This window comes from Panthera onca, chromosome A1 (assembly GCF_046562875.1).
Source record: "Panthera onca isolate mPanOnc1 chromosome A1, mPanOnc1 haplotype 2, whole genome shotgun sequence".
NCBI lineage: Eukaryota > Metazoa > Chordata > Mammalia > Carnivora > Felidae > Panthera > Panthera onca.
The window spans coordinates 217,917,062-217,941,315 of record NC_138339.1 but is presented as its reverse complement, the minus strand read 5'-3'; the positions used below and the strand labels follow the sequence as shown (position 1 = coordinate 217,941,315).

At 33.9% G+C, this 24,254-nt stretch overlaps 2 protein-coding genes across 9 annotated transcripts in view; one reads left to right on the top strand and one right to left on the bottom strand.

Annotated features, from left to right (window-relative positions):
* The window catches only part of RB1 (RB transcriptional corepressor 1), a 191,510-nt gene that overhangs the window by 47,913 nt on the left and 119,343 nt on the right, over positions 1-24,254 (bottom strand). The window contains exon 1 of one of the 8 annotated variants that reach the window (XM_081795238.1): positions 17,876-18,031. The exons of the other annotated variants lie outside the window; for them this stretch is intronic. Coding sequence (XP_081651364.1) covers positions 17,876-17,968 — 93 coding nt within the window. The 5' untranslated portion in view covers positions 17,969-18,031. Of the gene's footprint in view, positions 1-17,875; positions 18,032-24,254 lie in introns of those variants that run through there. 8 annotated transcript variants of the gene reach the window in all.
* Positions 8,868-10,939, top strand: LPAR6 (lysophosphatidic acid receptor 6). Its single transcript, XM_060637214.3, has 2 exons — positions 8,868-9,129; positions 9,369-10,939. Exon 2 carries the CDS (start codon positions 9,645-9,647, stop codon positions 10,677-10,679), a length of 1,035 nt encoding a protein of 344 aa, XP_060493197.1. The 5' UTR covers positions 8,868-9,129; positions 9,369-9,644; the 3' UTR covers positions 10,680-10,939.

The window sequence follows — 24,254 nt, the reverse complement described above, 5'->3', positions numbered from 1 at the left end:
TTCCTTTAAAACTGTAGACTTCATATAATACTTTACTACTCTTTTAAATGCACCCAATTTTTTCCCAGAAATTTATGGAGGCTTTTATTTTTAATGGAGTCATTTTTTCATTTAAATTCTTGATCTAGTTGGAATTTATTTTGTTTGGTATAAAGAATAAGTTAAAGTCCACCTTTTTTTTTTTTTTTTTAAATTGCTTCCCTGATGACCCATTAAGCATTTCTAAAATATTTGTATTTTTCTTACTGATTTAAAGTACTAATATTATATTTCCCCATGTGCATGCCTATTTCTGGGCTCAAATTCACTCGTAACTAAAGAAATGCAAATTAAACAAGATACCACTTTTAACCTATTAATTTATGAAGGGTTTAAGTCTCATAATAATCCGGCTTAGAGGAGGATGTGGGGAAATAAAGTACTACTGATAGGAATATGAATGGGAAACAAGGACAAATTTTTTTAGAAGTAAAACTGCTAGGTTATACTATGTGTATACATAGTATATACATAATATAGTATATAATATATATGTATTTAGCATGTGTATATATATTATTACACACACTAAATATAATCCACATACACTATACATATATATACCATTTTATTCAAGACATTCACTGAAAATCTATTGGGATTTTTAGTGGAATAACATTAAACTTTTAGATTTGTCCCAGTAAAACTGCATGTCACATATTTAGGTATTCTTTTATGGCCTTCATTACAGTTTTGGGTCTTTTGTTTTCATCTAGATCTTGTTCTTTCCCTATTACATTTATTCTTAAGGTATTTTATACTATTTACTGTTTTAAGCAGAATCTTTTTTCCATGACATTTTCCAGTTGATTAGTGCTGATACAGAATTATCTTATTTAATGAGAGTGACACCAGTTAATCAAAAAAGCTAAGGAATCATTTTTAAAGGATACATATGTATTTTAAAACATTTTACTTGAATTTTCAAAAATATATAACATATATTCATTAAAAAATTCTCCTTATGTAGGGTCAAAGTTCCTTTTTTAGGTAGAGTTTCAAGTTGTTTCTCTCCTATGAATCACATAAGCAATGCCTGTCTATGATTTTCACTATGCATAGAGTAAGGACATAAAGACTCTTGCAAGGCAATCTGAGAACTACAGAATCAATCCTTCTAGTTTCTTATGGCATCCCTATGAACCTTTTACAGATGTATACATCTAACTCAACGATGTATTTTCAGCAACTTGCCTCTGAGTCACTCAAAAGCACTGACCTTGGTTTTCCTAAAACACAATTTCATTAGTGGGAACAAAAAACCTCAGGTGTATCAAAGAGCAGCTTTCTGGCCACAAGTATTTATTTAGCTTTTCAGGAGCATCCTAAAAGGGCAATTCTTCCCTTTCTCCATTTCAGTAATGGATAAAGTCAACAAATGCTTACTGAAATATAACTCAACTACTTGGATTTCTGATAATAAACAGTGCTAGAAAATGTTCAATTATTGTTCACAGAAAACGTCTGTTCTAATTATTTGGAAGAAAGAGAAATATTTCCTTCCCCTATATAAAATCTGGCACTTTTTCCATTTCCAACATTTTTTATAAAAAATCAACATGGGGTGCCTGGGTGGCCCAGTCAGTTGAGCGTCCAACTCTTGATTTTGGCTCAGGTCATGATCTCAGGGTTGTGGGTCAAGCCCTATGTCAGGCTCTGCACTGAGCATGAAGTGTGTTTAATTCTCTTTCTCTCCCCCTCTGCCCCTCTCCCCTGCTTGCCCTCTCTCTGAATGAATGAATAAAATCAATATAGGTGAAGCTAAAAGTGAAAGATGGTTGCAGTATGATTTTAATCTACTCTAAGAGATTAAATCTATCATAATTTTAGACTATAGTGTTTCCCCAAAAAGGCTATATAGCAAAGAAGGATTTTCTCTGCTTAACATTCACCTAAGCTATGAACCAAGGTTCCTATTTTATGTCAATAAGAAAAAAAAAAAAAAAACATGATTAGATATCTCTAATTTGACAAAGAAGTACAAGGAACTGGGCTGGGTATTTAATGGTGAGGATCTGGTTTCTAGTTCTGGCTTCATCATTCTCCATTATTTAATCACTTTCATAATTTTAGACAAATCACAACTTCTCTGATTTTCAGTTTTTTGGAGACAATAATATATGTTCTTTCTACCATTCAAAATTTGTATGAAGATTAAATTAGAAATGTAAGGTCTGGAAAGGATTTTAAAGATCTAGTTCAATATTTTTTTATAAATGTATAATAGAGAAGTTAAACTATTTGCTCAATGTCACACTAATTTTTAGTAGCACAGCTGGGATTACAAATTTAGGTCCCTTAACATCTAGATTTTTTTTTTACACTATATCTACCTGCTTCTAAAGTAGGTAAAAGACTTTTGAAAACACCAACCAACCTATGACCTTATTTGAGTGCATTTTATGACCAAATTAAAACCCTTATGCCCCAAAGCATACATTGTATGTGATGAATTAACTTCTCTCCTAGAAATTTAGAGTGGAACTAATTATGTAGGATCCTTGAAAAAACTGGGAAAATCATCACTCAAATAATTTTATGTGTTTTTGGCTGCAAAAGACAACATTACTACCAGGCATGACTCTAGCCTTCAGGACTTAAAATTTAAAACTTTTATTCAGCTTAAAGGCTACCCTTCTTTAGATATCATCTCCTCTGAAGGCCGTTTAACTGACTTGGTCGACTCTCATCTCTACTCTGTATAAATATCTACTATTATACTCTGTATTGCAGTTACTATTATACTCTGTATTGCAGTCTTAAAAGGAAGACAAACTAAGTACTATGGAAGTATAGAAAACCAATTTATGAAATTGAGAGGTCTCCAAAAAATATGTGATAGGATTTTAAGAGGCGGCAATGAAGGAGTGGGGATCAGGCTGAGATAGGAAAAAAGAAAGAAGGGACAACTCAAAAGTTGGCAGTGATACATATGTTTACTCAAGTTTTAAGTCTTACACCACAAACAACATTCCTGCTCCTCTTAATTTCCTTCCCCTGTTTGCTTGAACCTACTTCAACCACCATTTCCATCTACTGTTACTTTGTTATAAATCATTATTCATCACCCTTTACATCTTTCTTCTATTTCCACCCAACACTATAAGCAGGTTCAACCCTCTGAACTTGGGTAGATGACTCATGCTCCAGTAAAGAGTAACAAAAAGTACTAAGTGTCTGCAATAATGATAGAAAGGTAAACCACTTTCAAATGATATCAACACACTTACAGTAATACTAAATTGGTATAGAATTTAATAAGTTTTCTTGTTAGGTTAAGAGATCTTTTTATATAAAATGAATATACTTCATTGTCATAAATTATAAATGTTCATTACTCAAATTGAAAGTTTTGCTCATGTCTGAACTTAAATAAAAATTTTATCATAATAGCCTTCAGAAGGCTCCAAAATGAGAAAAACTTTGGCTTTTTTAGTAAGTGTATATTTGAGGGGTGCCTGGGTGGCTCAGTCTGTTAAGCGTCCAACTCTTGATTTCAACTCAGGTCATGATCTGAAGGTTCCTAGGATGGAGCCTTGCCCATCAGGCTCTGGGCTCTGAGCTGACAGCACAGAGTCTGCTTGGGATTTGCTCTCTCCCTGTCTCTCTCTCCTCCTCTGGTAGCACGTACATACATACTCTGTCTCTCAAAATAAAAAAAATAAAACATTTTTAAAAAAAGGTGTAAATTTGATATGGAAGAGAACATTGAAGAGTCACATATCATCACAATAAACATCTGATGCATTCAAAACAAGTTTAGAGTATTTTTCTTACATTTTAAAATTTCACTGTTCCACACTTTATTTTGAACTTGAACTTTATTTCAGTTTAAGTTTCACATACTCTCCTGTCCAATTGTTTTCATACACCTCATATTCAATGTTATTTTAGGCATAACTCCAATTATGACCATCAAAACTTTTAATAAGAAAATACTTTAAAGTTGTGATCAATTTTATAGTAAGAACATGGCATCTTATTCGTGCTTTGGAAAGAAAAACCTTTTAAAGATGAATGCTACAGAAATACAAAGGAAAGTCTTTGTTCAATGTTAAATCTTTACAGTATAACATGTTAACAAAATTCTTATATTATGAGACTCTTGGTGTAAGCAAAGAATATTTCTTGTACATATTTCTTGTATAACCTGTTTCAAAATTAGATATCCTTAAACATAAAGAATGAAAAGTGACTCCTTGATTTGTTATGCCTGAGAGTGAAAAAACCCAATCTAGTAGCTTAAGTATTCACAGTATTTAAAGAATCAGAATCAGGTATAGAAGCAGGAAGAGACCTCTGAGCAGTCCAGCTCCCTCAATTTACAGCCAAGTAGCCAAAATCTTAGGAAGGTCAAATGACTGTGTAACAAGCTTCTCTGTTCTTTGCCTGTCCTCTTTATACAACACTTTCACATTTCCCTATTCAAAATTTAAAAAATTACAGATTTACATTCTATTGCCTACACACACACTTCTGTACTTCGTTCATAAGGAACCTGCACTAGCATCTAATAGTCTTTTTCCTTCTAGTCTATCCATAGAGAAAAATTTTCAAAATATTTCTGAGATTTCCAGATATTTCAGAGAAATGGCCTGCAGGACTTGCTACTCCTTCAATTCTTAAGATCTGTGGTCTCTTATGTGTTTTTAGTCACAGTTTTATTTGAGAATATCATCAAAACCATGGACCTAGTCCTCGGGGGAATTAATTAAACAGTAGTTTTAGATATGTCAAGGTCTTCAGGTAGAGATCCCTTACACTAGACTACCAAAATAGCCTCAGCATTAAACCAAATTACCACATATATTTGGACTATATTAATCTACCAAACCAACATACAGTATGTTTCTCAGAACCGCAATTTGACATTAGGTGCTTTTCTTGAATTGAAATGAAGGCCAACGAGAATTGGTGTATGTTCTGCCACTAGAAAACAATCAGCAGTGGTCATTTAACTGTTCATGGTAAAGATTCACAATGTATTTCTGAGACAAAGCAAAAGAAAAGTTTCTCCCTTGACACACGGGAATGTTTTCCCTCATTAAATAGAAGCGACATAATCCACTATGATTTCCTTTTCTCCCTTGCATCAAATGCAGCAACTTCCCTTAGCCTAGATTTTTCTAACATCATCATTTCATATTCTGCCCTTCCTACCCTTCTCTCTTCCTGCTAATACTTGCCTTTTATTCTTTTACTAACATGTTATGAATTTGTGTGTTAAAGATTTTTTTTTACCTTTTGCAAACACTGTAGTGTTCAAAATGAATAATTTGTAAAATGAAAATGACGAATGTATACAATAATTTCACATATCTCATATTCAAACTTTGTAACTGTTCTATACGCTCTTTTTAAACTTTTAAAGTTTAGGTATAATTTACATATAATAAAACACTAAAATCTTAATGTTTATTTTCATCCGTTTTAAAATCAGCAGCAGCTTTAAATTCTTTTTGGAAGCAAGAAGGGTAATATATGAATAAATAGTTGATTCACTCATGAGCTGATCTGTGACAGGCTGGCAGGGGGAAAACAGAAAAGGGTAGGACTAAAAATCAGAAGACAAGATAAGACATTATAACAATCATACAGATAAGAGTAACAAGGTTAGCCCAGAAAGGTGGAAGTGAGTGATCTTGCAATAAAGCCCAGAAAATAGGCTTGATGAAAACAAAGAGAAAGTAAGAATGGATGAGGAGCACACTTGACACACTATTTGTTTATAGTGGGTGTCTAATAAAGCTTTGTTTATTCTTTCAACAAACATGATTATGAATGTTTTGAAACATTTTGAAATGTTTTTTCATTTTCAAAATGCCTATTTTGAAACAAGTCAGATTTGTTGCCTCCTCAAAGTCACAGTTGCGGCAGAAATTTAGTCAAGAACTCAGAAGTTAACCAAATCCTTACGCTTCTAATAGTTAACTACCAGAATACTCTCTCTCACCCCGAAGAAAAATTAGTTACAAAACTAACTGATTTATACCACTATTGTAGTGAATCAAACATCTACTTTATAGGCTGGGTGGTTATTTAATTGGCTTCTTGATAAAATTAAAGTTTGAAAGTGATGACTTGCATAATGAGATTCACTACATCTCAAATAGGTGACACATGTTATTTCTCCCCCGGAGAAAACCTCACACAAAAAACGAGTTGATTCACAGACTTAACCTTCAGAAGTATACAAATCTCGTATTAAAATAACAGTTTGGCCTGAAGCTATCAAATACAAAGTACCTATTAAATACACTCAATTCTCTATATTTATTTAACTCCCTTTGCAAGGAGTTACTATGTATTTATCAAATCTTAATCTAAAGAATTATCAAGGTATCTAATTTCACTTTGGTTCCTTAGAAGTCAACATAAATATCTCGAAAAATCTAGCATTTGATGATCTTCCCTGAAGCAGACAGCCCCTCTGCTGTTGTTCTTTTTTTCTGAACAGAAACACCTTTCAACAAAATTAAAGTTTACTGATATGATTCATTCATCAACAAACATGTGAGTATCTACTAAGGGTCAAACACTATATAAAAATTAGAAATGCAAACATATACTAATACACTGATAACAAAAAGCTTAATTCACAAATAGTGATCTATAAGCAAAATAACTCAAACAAGAAATGAACAGTTACGTGAATAAGTCTTGTAAATAACATCAATATGTAGAAGAATATTCCAATATAGAATTAACACAATTTTTAACTCTTTGAGTAAATGCCATATTCAAAATGAAAGCAGAAGTAAACAAGGTCAGGGCATATGACTGCTTATTATTTCATTATTTAATGATGACTAAAGAGATAATCAAAGTAATAGATTATTAAGACACTATAACAGAAAAATTTTCTCCAATAAGACTACAAGCTTATTGGGCGCCTGGGTGGTTCAGTCAGTTAAGCATCATCTTGGTTTCAGCTGAGGTCATGATCTTACATCGTGAGATGGAGCCCTGCGTTGGGCTCTGTGCTGACAGTGTGGAGCCTGCTTGGGATTCTGTCTCTCCCTCTCTCTCTCTCTCTCTGTCCCTCCCTTGCTTGCTCCCCCTCTCTCCCTCTCTCTCAAAATAAATAAATAAACGTTAAAAAAAAAAAAAAGAATACAGCTTATCAACTACGTATCTTGTTACTATTCACCTGCTTCTTATATGAACACACACAGGCTAACTCTTTTCCATATCAATGCAATACACAAAGAATTTAACCCTTTAACATTTAAATTTATCAATTATAAATAATACTCATTTTTTGGTGTCACTTTATTATAAATTTCCCAGTCAAAACAATAAAAAAAATAATACAATTCAGGCAGGATTCATCAACAAAAGTTGCTAAACTTAATTTTATAATTAAAAGGGTATTAAAACATATTATTGCAACATATTACTTTCAAATTGGTTAAGTAATTCAGGAAGGAAAAACAAATCACTCATAAATTCCCTAAATTTTCAAAATTGATACTTGGAAAGAGTTTTGCCCCAAACTGAACCAAACTAGAAAATATCAACAGTCAGCGTACCTGGGTAGCTCAGTCAGTTAAGCGTCCTACTTTGGCTCAGGTCTTGATCTCACAGACCCATGAGTTTGAGCCCTAACAGTAAGTTGGAGCCCAGCATAGCTCACTGCTGTCAGTGAAAAGCCTGATTCAGATTTTCTGTCCTCCTCTCTCTCTCCCTTCCCCAGCCCGTGCTAATGTAAATAATAAAAACATAAAAAAAAAAAAAAAAAAGAAGAAGAAAGAAAATAGCAACAGTAAAACATAACTGGATCTTAGCCTTTTCTGAAAAATGGTAATTTAGAACAAAAAAAACAAGTATGTGTCCAAAGGTTGTGTGGTATCTTCGATCCTGAAGGAAATATCATCTATATTCAATGACCCCCATCCTGCACATACTTTATTCCTCCAATTTCTTTGGACTTTAAAAAATGAGTATCCTTCAAATACAAATATATTCAGAAACAACTCATAGGAGCTTTTAAGTGAAGTCAAAATCTGAACCATATTCCAATACAGTCAAAGTCATATTAAGAGGGGTAAGGTGTGGGCTAAGGGTAAGGAAAATAAAATTATGAACCTAAAATTTAGCCAAGTAGTATAACTTTTATTCTCCAAAACTTACTTCAATCAATTTAAGGAAGAAAAAAAGTTCATTTAAAAAGATGTAATTTAGCTCTGTGTGTAAAGAAGATTAATACCACACCAAATGTGAACATCCTTGAATGTATTCTTGGAGAAAGTGGTAATTTAAAAATTGAAAGTGTTCTAAAATATTAACTTAATTTTATGGGAAAGAGGAAAGAATGTTAGAAGATTCCTTCATCAAAAATAAAAGAGATTCAGGATTGGAGCCACTCACAATCACACCAATTAAATCTTGAGGAACAATTATGGCAAAGAGAAGCCAAGACTGGCAAAACCACCACTGGGCAGTCAAGTCCTTTTTATCCCTAAAGATTAAATTTCTCCTAAACACTTTTTTTAATGCTATATTAAGACACCACAAACAATTTAAATTTATAAGTATACACTCCTATACATTTCTTGAAAACAAAGTCACATTCCAAACACAAAAGCAATCAAATAAGAGAAAAACAGGTTTAATACTGATTTCTTTCTTAATTTTTACTACCAAATACAAAGAAATAAAAGAAAGGAAAGAAAGAAAACTCTTTGTGAGGTGGCTAGCATCCCAGAAGGCATTTCTGCATAAAAAGAGTTAAAGGGCAAAGGCTCAGCTAAACAGCCAGTGACCATTTGCAAACCTCCTAGGTATATTCCCAGCAGACACATTATCAGATTAAAGGAACTGCAAACAAACGGCTGAAACCTTTCTTTGTCCAAGCCCAGCCTCTTCTTCCTGTGATGTCATATTACAAATCTAGCGAGCCTTTCTTTTCCTCTTCAGAGAAAGCCCATCTCACAATACATCTGGCAACGGAGGAAAGGCTTCAATTCAGCAAGAGCTAACACGCTTAGGAATTTATTTCGGAAACTTTAAAGACTCTTCTGCTTACTACCGTCTGGAATCCACTTCAGGAATACCAAAAAGGAAAACCTTATTTAAAAGGAGCAAGAAGTAAGTGAGACCAAACTGGGAATGTTTAAGTCTCTGAAACTCTGCACTGAAAAGCAAAAAAGATTGCTAACTTTAGCTTAAATATTCTGGAGCATAAAGAAACAGTTCTGAAATATTCACTTTGCCTACTGAAATGCAAGTTTACCAGAAGAGTAGTTTTATTCCTGTTTCAAAACACCGCTTTTCTTTAAATTTATAATCTAACAGGCTGGCTTCACTGACTACATTTCTTTTTAAAGTTGTTCGTGGGCTACCTAAACCCTGGATTCACGGATTTTCTGGAAATCAGAAAATGAGAGTATTTTCCTGTTGAAGAACCAAGTGGAAAATTTACAACAACGAATTTCATGTTTCCTGTCGAGATTTCGAAGAAAAAGGAAATATTTACAAAATCACCCAAAGATACAAGGAATTTGCAAATACTCCAGAGGTTATAAAGTGGTCACAATCTGAATACCAAAGAAAACTGCGGCAGACCAAAGGATTTAACACTGTAAACTGGACGTGCCTTTATAATGGTAAGCAATAACAGCTCCCAATGCTACTATGATGACTCCTTTAAGTACACTTTGTATGGCTGCATGTTTAGTATGGTATTTGTGCTTGGGTTAATATCTAACTGTGTTGCCATATACATTTTCATCTGCACCCTCAAAGTGCGAAATGAAACTACAACATACATGATTAACTTGGCAATGTCAGACTTGCTTTTCGTTTTTACTTTACCCTTCAGGATTTTTTACTTTGCAACCCAGAATTGGCCATTTGGAGATCAACTCTGTAAAATTTCAGTGATGCTATTCTATACCAACATGTATGGAAGCATTCTGTTCTTAACCTGTATTAGTGTCGATCGGTTTCTGGCAATCGTCTACCCATTTAAGTCAAAGACTCTAAGAACCAAACGAAATGCAAAAATCGTGTGTATTGCTGTGTGGCTAACTGTGATAGGAGGAAGTGCACCAGCAGTTTTTTTTCAGTCTACCCACTCTCAGGGTAACAATGCCTCAGAAGCCTGCTTTGAAAAATTTCCAGAAGCCACATGGAAAACGTATCTTTCAAGGATTGTAATTTTCATCGAAATAGTAGGATTTTTTATTCCTCTAATTTTAAATGTAACTTGTTCTAGTATGGTGCTAAGAACTTTAAATAAACCTGTTACATTAAGTAGAAGCAAAATAAACAAAACTAAAGTTTTAAAAATGATTTTTGTACATTTGGTCATATTCTGCTTCTGTTTCGTGCCTTACAACATCAATCTTATTTTATATTCTCTTATGAGAACACAAACATTTGTTAATTGCTCAGCAGTGACAGCAGTAAGGACTATGTACCCAATCACTCTCTGCATTGCTGTTTCAAACTGTTGCTTTGACCCTATAGTTTACTACTTCACATCGGACACGATTCAGAATTCAATAAAAATGAAAAACTGGTCTACTAGGAGAAGTGACTTTAGATTCTCTGAAGTTCACAGCACAGAGAACTTTATTCAACATAACCTACAGACCTTAAAAAGTAAGATATTTGACCATGAATCTACAATATAAGCTGCCTGAAATAAAACCGCTGGGACTTCACTGGGCACCTCTAAGTTCCTTCAACTGTGAAAAGTGTTTTCTTGGACAACTATTTCTCCGCCTTTGAAAGAAAATAAACATGTGGACATTTTAAAGTTATTAGTATAAAAAATTGTATTCAATGTGTTAACCATTAAAATGTATTCTATTCTGTATACATACCACTTTATTTTTCTGAGCCAGTTTGATCTGTTCCTTCCTCTTCATTAAAAAAATCCCTAAAAAAGTTGCTCAAAGTCTAAAAGTGACTATGATTTCAATCATGTGGTGACCATGTGCACTGTCTGAATTTCTTAGCAATTTTAAACTAAACGAAGTATAACATTAAATGTTTTAAAGTATTTAATATTTTTATTCAACATATATCTAATTTCTATTTCGATTTGAAGTGAAATAACTAATCATGTTTCTTGAACTGTAACATAAATGAGAAAGGAGAGTAATTTGAAAGAGTGTTTGGGGAGTGTTTTTGAAAAAACAGCTAAAAATGTCTTCTGTAGACTAACAACACACTAACGCTATTTGGGGATCTCTAACAGTTACACTTCCAGATAATATTTAGGATTTTGTCTTTGTAGGAAATTCATAAGAAGCATATGCTATCTCACTATATAGTATAATAATATGCTTTCAAATTGTTATTTTGATCCATTCACTGGATATAATAGCACTCAATTTCAAAATAATATACATCACCAAAATTGAGAGGGAAGAAACTAACAAAATTGTTGTTTTGCTAAGTCCATTAAGAGAATACTACTTGGAGGTACATTTTAAAGGCATATTTATGTCATAATAAGTAACTTGTATATTAAGTATTTTAAGTCAGAAACACCACAGATAGTAAGATAGTGAAATACAAGACTCGGCACTTAGAAAGTGATAAATAAATATATTACTTCCCTTCCCTCTTGACCATTTAAAGCCAAATATTGAACAGATGAAAATATTATTTCCAGTAGGCAAAGTGTTATTGTATGTCAATATAATTTATAAAGTAAAAACATAGATCCATAGGCAAAATGTTATTGTACGTCAATATAATTTATAAAGTAATATAGTTCCTTATGTACAAAGCAGGAAAACTACAGGGCCAAATTACTCAGTACAACTACATTCCATTTTCTTAAAGAAAAGGTATCGATTTGAGCTATAATTTAGCTATGAAGCACCAACTACACTAAAACTTTTTCATTTTCCAACATATTTTTTTCTTTCAAATTCAAGCAGTTCTCCAAAGTTAACTAAAAAGGAATACTTTTTATTTGAGAAAAATGCACATAATTAAATTCAGCATTCAGTCTACTTTTTACACCTAATCTTTCACATCCTGAATACAACTTTGGAAAAATACCCTTAAAATTTAAATTTGATTTTTGCTCTTCTCTGGGTTTGGGCTACAATGATTTCAGACAAATCATTGTCACTTGCTAAATAAGTAATCCATTTTCAATAAAATAACAGTGGGAGATTTTCTTTAGGTAGCCATGGTTTCCTTTAGATAAACCAAAAGCAAAACAAATCCTTAATGTCTTCAATTGGTCCTGTAGTACCTCTATTTGATATCACTCTTCAGAAAATAAATAGACCTAGTACTCTTGAAAAACAACTAGTGACTTAAAGATGTGGAACAAAGGGCAGGGAGGTTGTAACAGATTTCTCAGAAATTTTCTTGGCTGAAAGGTCTTGTGGGCAAGACCTCAAAGCATGGCTATTAGTTTAAAATACAAGCAAAAGAGTGATTAGGTATTTGTTGTTTCTGTGATTACTGGAGAAATTTTTGTAACCCTCTTGTCAAGGGAAAGATGAATCAAAGTTTTGTAGGATTTTTCGCAAAGTAATACCTAACAGATAAAAATATTAGTTTTCTTATCAACAACTTCAAATCCTGGGTAAATCTCAACTACATGGAGAGAAAGCGTACTAAAGTTATTTTCCTTTTGTTAGCACTACACTGGTAAATTACATATTCTGAGAGTTTTCTCTTTTCCCTTTCTCCAAAAAACCTGTATTACTACAACTCTGAGAATTTTACTTTTTGTTACTCTAAGGTAACAGTGCCAAGCCCTCTCTCCCAAAGAACTGTACCCACTGTTTTCAACATCTCTATAAAAGAGTAGATGATTTAATCTTCTGTTCTACATTAATGCCCTTCAAAGGAACAGAAAATGAGAACATTTTTAAGGTGTAGAAAACAGCTCCCCAGGATCCTAATGATTGGTTCTAAACTCAGAAATGGCCTTTCCAGAGAAAATAACAACTAAATAACTAGTTTACCAAAAGAATGTACAAAAATATATACATAGTAAAAATAACATTCGTTCAAAATATTTAAAGAAACAGAAGACATTACTTTATCAAGGAGTTTTGACTTTATATTCTACACTCAAGATACTGAAAGTATCTTATATCTACACTTAAGATACTGAAAGTAAATTTAAGGTATAAATCTAAATTACAGATACTGGTATTTAAAGATTAATCACTCAGTTGAGGAATATAAAATGGAACATCAGCTAACTTCACATCCCCAACTGAGAAACATTTAATTCATGACTCATATCTAGCTGGCAAAGTCTGAAGCAATTGTTTTTTGGTTCTATAATTTTGGATCCCCAATGAATGAACCAGATACTTGAGACTTCTGTCAATATATTAAGTTACTATTGCCTAACAGAATCTTTACTACCTCCCAACACCCTTTTTTAGTGCTTGCATGTCAATCCAACCCCAGATGCAAGTAAGGGAAGATGTAACTTGGTGTTCTTAGTTGTGAATAAGTATATAGAAAATTTTATAAACAATGCTTACTAGTAGATGAATCTTAAGGCAATCCTAAGATACAATGTTTTTTAAAAAGCCCTTTTGGGCTGGAAATCAAATTATCCACTTATAACATGATTTCCAAGTAAAAGGGACTAATGGACAAACTTAAGGACCCAAAGTGTATTTGAAAAGACTAGAGTACTTAATGGTTGACAATGTTACTTAATTAGCAACATTTTCTACAGATCAACATATATACATCCTCCTACAATCACTAATTCTCAAATACCTATTTAATCTTTCTCTTTAGCCTTTGTGCCTGATATCTACTACAGATTTTCTGACAGTCAATTTTATAAGAGTACAAAGAATCATCAGTTAAACGTGGCAATAGATCAGGATAATAAGAGTATGAAATTAAGTTCAGGCCAACTTCACCATTAAGCCTTCCCCTTTCCTCCTGCTCTCAAAAAAGATTTATTCCAATAAATCTTTAAAAGGGTATAAAATTAACTCTCATCACAGTGATTTAAAGTGCTGAAAGTGGTCACAAAGTCAGAATCTACGACACAGGACCCCAAAAGTAGAGATAATTCATGATTTTAATAATCATTTTCAAACTTAAACCTTGCCTTACTCATATAGAGTCAACTAATAATTTTTGAAAATGATTAAAATTTAAGTAAAGAGTTAGAAAGTGGAAAAATATGTGTTATATACTTAAAGCCAAGTTACAGTTAAAAGCCATAGGGTGATAGTGCTAGTTCTGTTACTTTCCCATCAGAATGATTCCTGGTAAATTTGCAACTTAAAACTGAGAGAACCTGTAGGTCATTTGATACAACTACTTCACTTTAGGTTAAGGAAACTGAAGAATTAAAAGGTTAAGTAACTTGCATAAGGTCACAGAAAGGTACACTAAGGATAAGAACTTGGATTTCCTGTTTGTTTTTGACTCATCTATTTCTTTAACGGTGGCAAGGGAAGTAGCACATGGAAAGGCCCTGTGGTCTGGTATACTGAAAGAACTAAAAATCAAAGTGGCTGTAGATATAGGGCTGAGACCTTACATGTACTTATAGGCCATAATAAAATCTGAGGAAATGTGGAAAAAGCCCTGAAGGATTTCCCATTTAGGAGAGACAGGATCAGATATGCATTTCAACAAGATTCCTCTGATTAGAGGGTAGAGATGCATTTGTCTTCAACCAAAAGAAAAACAATCACAATAAGAGATAAATTTATTCGGTTTAAACTTAAAGAGTTGTTACCCTTTATTTTAATTATGTTTTTTACCTTATTAAAATGGTAAGAAATATTAAAATCATTTGAAATGATAGTGATGAAAGATGGGAAGAATATTTTAATGCCATCATTTTGCAAAATTAAATGAGCAGCCCTTGTGGAGAAACTGATACATATTCATACACTGTTCACGGGAATACAAAATGGTTTGATCTTTATGGATGGGAATGTGGCAATATCTCACACATCTCTCTCTCTCTCTCTCTCTCTCTCTCTCTCTCTCACACACACACACACACACACACACACTCTCTCTCTCTCTCTCTCTCTCTCTCTCTGTCACCCTTTGAGCCAGCATTCTCACTTCTAGGTATTTACCCTGAAGACATAATTTCAATAATGTAAAAATATATATGTACAAGGTACAGCACTATTTGAAATTATAAATATTGGTAACTACTACAAGTCCAAGCATAGAAGACTAGTTGAATAAAACTGTAGCACATATACAATGTAGTACCATGCAGCTGTAATGAAGAATAAGAAAGAGCTCTATGAACTGATATGGAGAGATTTCCAGAAAGCATTACATGAAAAAAGTTGTAAAAGAATACACATGGCATGCTACCTGTGGTATAACAAAAAAGCAAAATAAGAGGGCATACATATATTTGCTTATTTTTACAAAAAGAAACACAAGAAAGATAAACCAAAGAGCAAGGAGTAGGGGTGAGGAACAGCACAGACAGGATATTGAAAGCTATGACACTTAACTGAGTGTAAGACTTTGGGATGCATGTTAACATACATTAGGAATCAGAAACCCTTTTCTTCAAGGGTCAGATAGTAAAGATCTTAGGCCTGCAGACTGTACAGTCCTGTTGCAACTTCTCAACTCTGCATTACTGCACAAAAGCAACCACAGACAATATGTAAGTGAATGAGTGTGGCTGTGTTCCAATAAAACTTTACAAAATGAAGTGGTTGCCTGTGGGCTGTATGTGCCACTTCTTGTTCCACATAGTCAAAAAACTAAAGCCAACAAGAAAGGGAAACAAGGAAAAAAAGACACCAATTATCCTAGAGCTACATCTGTATTAGTGCATGGCACATAATCGGTCTCCATCATCTGTTAAATGAATGAAACTTAAAGTTCTATTAAAAGATGGACATGAGTTCTAGTCAGGGTTTTCCTACAAACTAGTATAATTTTAATCATTCAGCCTATGTTGACCTCTTTATCTTAACTAAGGGTTTTGGACTAGAGAATATAAGGTCCATGCCACACCTCATGTCCTGTTTCTCATTCTTGTCAGTTATGATTTCATCCACTCCTTACTTTTAATAACCATTGTCGCCACTGTTACCGTGTTATATTGGGACTATATCGCAATATTCCCCAAAATATAATCCTGACGTACTCAATTCTGGAGCTTCTTTTCTGTCTCCCAATTAAGATTCCTCCTCATTGGTCTACTACATGTCCTGTGTTCATAACTCTCATCTTATTGACTCTAGACATGTAGGCACAAGACACACTACTTGCCCCACCCCCCACCAGTCAATAAAATTCACTCTGGCCCTGATAAAATCCTTTTCATCCTACAAGGCCCAGTTCAACTGCTAAACAAAATCTTTGATAATGCTTATTGTCTCTATCGCTTATTTGGTATTTTTGTTAACTGCCTTAGTTATCTCTTTACATGGTCTGATCTTCCTGATACCTCAAACTCCTTGAGGAAAGGGATTATGTTCTGTACTTCTTTGTATTCTCTATAGCATCTAATGTGGGTTGAAATAGAGGGGGTAGAGATTGGAAGGAGAGGGCTTAGAGTTAAGAACAAATTAAATATTATTTGCCTGTGCCAAAGATTAATTTTTTCCTTTCATGTTTCTATTTTTATTTTTTTAATTCCAGTATAGTTAACATACAGTGTTAAACCAGTGTCAGGTGTACAATGTAGTGATTTGAAGATTCATTTTTAATAATGAATATATTTACTTATATAGTACCTATGCTGGGTATTTATTAATGTAGTTCTAATAAATGTCCTATACCTACACACAAACATGTAAAGAAAGTAAAGACTGCCTCTTGTATCATCAAACCTATGTTTGGTTCACTTAATCCATCAAAAGCTCAAGGTAAAGAGGCAAATTATCCTTTGTCAATACTATAATACAAAAATTCAACTCTTGCAGCTATCACCATAAACTTGATTTATCAATCTTAAACTGTTACTGTTGAATCTCCACCTTGAGTGAGGTTATAGAGTTGTTAAAAGAAACCACTCTTCTTGACATTCTTTATGTATCTATAGATTTCTCTTTTGGAACAACTATCTAGGCCTGTTGTATCCTGGAGTTTTTCCCCATTTTTTTTTCTCTCTGCATTCCTGTTTCATTTTTAGCTCCCATAATTCACCTTTCTTGGATTTCTTTTTTACTTTGCTGAAGTATATTCTCTAGTAATTTTATTTCAAAAAGGATAGTCAAGAGGTAAATTTTCTGAGTCATTACATGTCTAAAAATTGTTTGATTTTACCCTCCTGTTTGACATGTAGGTCAGATACAGAATTCTAGGTCATCAGACATCCAGTACTCCTGCTAAGAACTTTGATGCTGATCTGGATCTCATTCCACTGTAAATAACTGACTTTTTTCTTGCTGGAGGCTTTTATAATTTTCTCATTACCTTTGGAATTCTGAATTATTCACCAAGATATATCCACACTCATTTATCCTGCTTGGATCTATGAATATTTTCCATTGAAAGCCTTCAGGCTTTTATTAGCTTTGGAAATTTTTCTTCTATTTTAATCTGGTCTTTCTTTTGGGAATGGATATTGAACTGAGGTTACCCAAAAAATACCAAAATAAGGGCAATATAACCTTGCAACACAATAATTTGATGCATTTTTAAGCAGAAATACCTTTCCTATTCTTTTTTTTCCCCTTCAAATCTGTTATAGAAGTCTAGATTTACCTAATCTCCTGCTCTGTTTCTTTTGTAGGCACCATCAGGTAGCTGTAGGGGTGTGTGTGTGTGTGTGTGTGTGTGTGTGTGTACACAGAAGTTAGTGTGGAGCCAGACATGTACTTGTACAGACTGTGTACTGCACAAAAGCACAGGGCTTCAGCATAAAGTTTCATACCAAACCAGGGGTATCTGTATCCAGACGGGCATCTTTTTCCAATTCACTGGCACAGAGGAAGGGTGCATTTTCCTGATTTTTATAGCCTCGCATGGCCTGAGGTAGGGGGGCCAGTCCAACTGTTCACGGACCAGTGTTCTCAAAATGTAGCAGCCAGACCAGCAACATCAGCATTGCCTGGAAACATGTTTGAAATATAAATTCTTGAACCTGACCCTAGAAACTTTGGTGGTGTGCCCAGCAATCTGCACCCTGTGTTTTTAAAAAGCCCTCCAGATGATTCTGATGCATGCTCAACTTTGAGGGCCACTGGCAGACAGTACTTTAAAAAACTCCTGATTACTGCCTTACTCTCTGTATCTGCTACTTTGAGCTTGGAGGCTCAAACTCCCACTTCTACCAGACCCTCTTCTGTATGTATTCAGAGCTGTAGTTTTCTCTACTTTGTTGTATCCATCAGTACACTCCTCATTTACTTTTTATCCTCAAAACTGAATCAACCCAACTTCTCTCCATAGATTTTCTACTTTATAGTCTCAATACTACAGGATTTCACCCCAATGTGTGTTTTTTGTTTCTTTTCTGTAACTTCTGGAGGGGTTTGGGGGGAGAAAGGAGGTAAAGGTGTATGGTCAGTTTGCTATTTTGAACCAGAAATACTCTCATTTTTAAAACTATGCACAATGTAAGTTACACAAGAAAAAGTTATACAACTTACTGGTTTACTGCTGCTAAAAAATAACATGCAAAGGGCTTTTTCATCAAAGTGTAGCAAATCCTTGTATCATGAACAATATAACTTTCAACTTATTTTCTTTAAAAAATATTTTAAACCAATTATTAATTGTTAGATCATAGTTTAATAGGTCATAAAAACCTATGAATCACTTTATTATAATTCTTTATTTTAAAATAAAGAACTCTTATTTAATTACAGGAGTACCAAATATTCACATTGGACTAAAATTTAGGCTTCCCAGGGAAAGGATTTTATGTATAGTACTTGTCAAAAGAAGTTTATTCAAATAAAAATGAATATTGAAACAGAGTGCTAGGAATTATACCTTTTGGAATGTATATTACATATGTGATTTTTGCTGATGGCCAACATAACTGGTTTCAAAACTGTTGGGCAAAAAATGCTACATTTTGTGTTGTGATCTCTTAAGACTTCTTTAGACTGACACACACATAATTTTGATATAATCTTAGCTACTTAAGAGAAGGAAAAATATGGGCATGTATTCAAAAATAGGGACGATGATAAATGGTCTGTAAGAGATTGTAGAAAAAGTTGTTGTTCCTACAGAAATAATTACAAAGGTCAGATATATCATTTTTGCATTATCATGGCAATCTCCATCCACCCAGGCCATTTATTCTTCATTTGAAACTGGACTGTGGGAAAGTTTATTTTCAGAAGACTTTAAATATGTGAGTTAGATCCTAAAAGTACATAGTACTGAAAGTGTGCAGTATGCCTGCTACAAAGATAATTAAAAAAATGTAAACTTTTGCACTATTATTATTATTGGAGAGAGCATGCATGTGCAAGCTGGGGAGAGGGGGAGAGGAAGGGAGGGAGGGAGGGAGGGAGAGGGAGGGAGGGAGAGAGAGAGAGAGAGAGAAAGAGAGAATCCCAAGCAGGCCACACATTCAGCACCAAGCCCGAAGCGGGGCTCAATCCCACGACTCTGGGATCACAAACTGAGCTGAAATCAAGAGTCAGATGCTCAACTGACAGAGCAACCAAGGTGTTCTACAGGAGTGTATATATATTTTTTTTAATGTTTTATGTATTTTTGAGACAGAGAGAGACAGAGCATGAATGGGGGAGGGTCAGAGAGAGGGAGACACAGAATCTGAAACAGGCTCCAGGCTCTGAGCTATCAGCACAGAGCCCGATGCGGGGCTCGAACCCATGGACCGCGAGATCATGACCTAAGCCGAAGTCGGCCGCTTAACCGACTGAGCCACCCAGGCGCCCCCAGGAGTGTATATTTTTAAGAAAAAGTTGGTATTTTCAAGATCTTAGTATTGGATTAGGGAATCCAATGTTAATTTTTGTTTAGGACTCATGTATTAGTAAAAGATGAGTCATTTTACTTTTCCACCTTTCTCATTTTTACTGTTTAAAAGAAAAAAAACAAAATGACAAACTTAAGTTATAGAAACTAGTGTTACTTAGTATGTAAATGAAAACTTTTAGGTAATTATCTTAAAACATAGAAAGGGCAAGATAATGATCAGATATTAACAAAAATAACAAGTTTTTATTAATTTATTAGTAAGGATATAAATTACCAGATATTAAACTCCAAAAAGGAAATAAACTTAAATAAAAGATAGCAAGACAGATTTATGTTAGACTTTGAAAAATTCTTAGAGTATTATCAAATCTTAAAGAGAAATTATCTTTTATACTTTAACAGAGGCAAGAAACACTGAAACTCAGCAAAAAGAAAAAAATTTTTTTTGGAAGAGAAACAAATCCAGCTGTTTCCTACTCTACATTCCCTTATGTTCTAAATCCACAGTTATAGAAAGACACCATAGATACTTCTGATATTTGGCTACTGCTGACAATAAGTAAATTAGTAAAACCACAGACACAAGGGCTACTGACATGCATTTTGTTTTTTGTTGTTGTTTTTTTTTTTTCTGACATGCATTTTGAAACAGACTAGATTGTGACAGTTCAGAGTTCTAAAAACATGCCATAAATATTTGGAAAAGATAAATGTCAAAAAGTTGGTTCTATTTTATTATGAAAAGTAACTGAGCTTAGATGATTTAGGAGTAAACGTCCTAGAGTGTTTCCAAAATTTTACTCAACTTATTATTATTAATAGCCTCTTATTTTTCTGGAGGAATTTAGAAACTGTATTAATTGAAATACATATCTCATAAGGTATTTCTAGTTTTTGTTGTTTTCATATCCAGATTCCAGAACCCTTCCTCAGTATTATAGTCAGGATATGACTATAAGCTTAGAAACTGAAAATTCTAAGATTATATTCAAGCAATTTTCTAGCGTCATGACCTTGCAGAAGACGCTCTGAACAACAGTACAGTTGCTTCCATGTCCACAGGTTAATAAGTACAGAGGATCTTTCTGAGCTATTCTTCTACAATTGCTATCTCCCTTCTTGTTTGTACTTGAATAATGAACTAACACTGCCCTCGGGTAATTACTGACATGATTCATACCTAAAGCAATATGACAAATTCCAACTGCAGTATAATAGTGAACACTGCCCACATTTAACAATGCTGGAGTTCAGTTACACCTTTTTCCCTCTGAACTTTTTCCACTTTGAAAAGGCAATGAGGAGGGCAGCGCCTCAGGAGAAAAGCTCTACATACATTTCGTAAGTGAGGATAAACAGATCTAATACTGTTTAACTGTATTCTCAGTTCTCTGTTCTTAAAAAAAAATCACTGTATAGAAGAAAGGGAATGAAGGAAACTAACAATTGTGCTGTTTCTAAAATATACCACTCTCATAAATGTTCATTTATTCTGTACATTAACTCTGAAAGATAAATATTATTATCCCTGTTTTATAGACAAGGAAACCTGAGATGCAGTGACATAACTTGTTCAGAATCACACCAAAGTGAGTTATATAGTATCTCTGAACCTTAGCTTTCCTTATCTGTAAACTAGGGATAGTTTCATTTACCTTCTGTGAAAATTAACTGAGAGCTGGTAACTCCAAAGCCCAGGTTCCTCCCACTACAGCAGAGTGACACAGAAAGAAAGATACAAACACAAATAAAACATGAATAAAGAAACTAATCACAACACTCAATATATCCAACAATAAACTAATACACACCATAAGACAGCACAGAGGTTAAGAGCACAGTCTCCGGGACCAGAGAGCCCAAGTTAAAATTCTGTCTCTGTCATCAACTTAGTTTTGCGGACCTGCAATATAATGAATTCCAACTGCAGTATAACAGCAAACACTGCCCACATTTAACAATGCTGGAGTTCAGTGACACCTTATAAGGAAAAGGTTCTCAATTTTTCTGTGCCTTAGTTTCCTCACCTGTGAAATAGTGATAATGACAGCATCTATTTCACAGAGTTTACAAAGCAAATGAGTTAACACATTTCAGCACTTTTAATAGTGCCAGTAAGAGCACACACGCAAGTATTATCTATTATGATTTCTACACTGAAATGTTAAATGCATAAGTGAGGATCATTTTGATGCAGGTCTGTATGTGATCAGGAAAAATTCTAAAGAATTAAGCCAGTGATGAGCTTTTTAAAAGCACTGCTTCCTAAAGCAAGTTTCTATGAGGTACACTTAGGAGACATTTCTGAGTTGTTGATTTTTTTTTAACGTCCCCAGATTTCTTTAGTCCCTTGTGCCAATTCATGAACAAGTAAAATGTACAATATTGACAATAGGGGAGAAGAAAGAGAAACATGAATGGGCAAGTCTCTTCCAAAGTGAACTCTAGCCATTACTCGTGTGTGTCAGAGTGTTCTAAAGATTAAAGAAGGAGGCAAATGCAGAGAGAAAAGAATAAACTACACGGTCAAACATGGGATGCAAGACTAGAAGGCACTTAAGTGAAGGTTTAGGCAAGGAAAGATTTTATGTTTAAGACCATAAATAGATCTGGATCAAGAACAAGAACTCAAGCTCACATCAGCATTTAGTACAGGAGAATACTTGCATTGATTGCTAACAGTCATCTAAGTTACATTGGATTTTCCATTTACTGTTTTTTAACATATGAGGAACAATATAAAAAACCATTTAATGCTTCACTGATTCTTAACTATGAAGAAATAGAATTATTTTACTAAATTGAGCTTATATTCTTAGATATTTTTAAGCAATCATCTATTCACATTTCAGTGAATAATTATTCAGATGCACTAAGTATCCTTATCTTTGTGGTTTTTCTGGAAATCTATATTTTTTATTTCTCTCTAGAGAACTAATAGAAAACAAGGCCGCTATCAAAAATTTTATTTCTAAGATACTGCATTTCTTTACTTTCCCTTTTCAGGCTCTACATTTGTTCATTCTTATAGAAGACAACAGGCATACCTGGAATCTTTTATTAAAAACTGAGAGAAAACTCAGTTCTAATATTTCGGTCTATTAAAAACAGATTTAGCTTTCCATTTTACCTCATTTTTATCCCTCTCTTCAATCTCCTTGAAGGTTGATCCAAATCCCTAATGTTATCAACCCTAAATTATTATGGATTCTAGTAACATATTATATTAAAACCACAGGGCACCTGGGTGGCTCAGTCTGTTAAGCATCTGACTCTTGATTTCAGCTCAGGTTATGATCTCACAGTCATGAGATCCAGCCCCGCATCAGCTCCAGGCTGGGCATGGAGACTGCTTAAGATTCTCTCTCTCTCCCTTTCCCTCTACCCCTCCCCAACTCACATGTGCTCAAGCGCGCATGTGCAATCTCTGTCTCAAAAGCAAAAAAAAAAAAAAAAAAAGACCAGGGACCATTTCCCATGTCATTACATATTTCACAGGGACAAGTACAATTCCTTTAAAATATCTGATGTACAGAATACCCAGGTATGGCCCAAACAGAATTGGGAAAATATGAGCTGAAGGAGTATAGGGAAATGAGATCACTATGTAACCTTTTTATGAAAGAAAACTTCCTTCAATATTTAATAAATTATGAAGCAATCTAAAGGAATATGAATATACACTCAGTATTAGCAAATAATTATTAATATTTAAATGGTTTTATAGAAACAAAATATCTGAGCTAGAAGGAGGGAAATATTTTGGTCTATCTCAATTTACAAAGCACGACACTAAAACAAAAACATTAACTTGCACATGGAAGAGTTAGAACATAAAGCCAGGTCATCTGATTCCACGTCCCACTTTAGGCAGGCTATCTCTCACTGGATAAGTGTGGTTTGCTCCACAGATGAAAGAGTTATCTGGCTATGGTAACTGTTTGAGGAATAGGAGTAAGGCTAGGAAAGGCCAGATTACCACAACCAGGGAAAAGAGGTTAAATTTTTCTGAATGGCAATAGGGATCTATTATTGGTTCCTACACTGGGGTGTGGCATGAATAAGTATTTAGGGATATTAACTTGGCACCAAAGTTTAAATGGAGGTTAGTGGCAGAGCTGGGAGACCAAACAGGAGCATATAATAAATTAAATGTAAGAAATAAAAGATCTAAGGAAATTTAAATGAAAATAAGATTTTAAAAATAGTAAGATGAATCTAAGAGACATGTACAATTTCTTTAAATTTTCAAGATTCTGTATTTAACTATAGAGAAAAAGGAAGGAAGGAATACTCAGTCTTTAAGCCTGGATGACTTGAAAAGTAATGTAAAAATACAGATTGGTAAG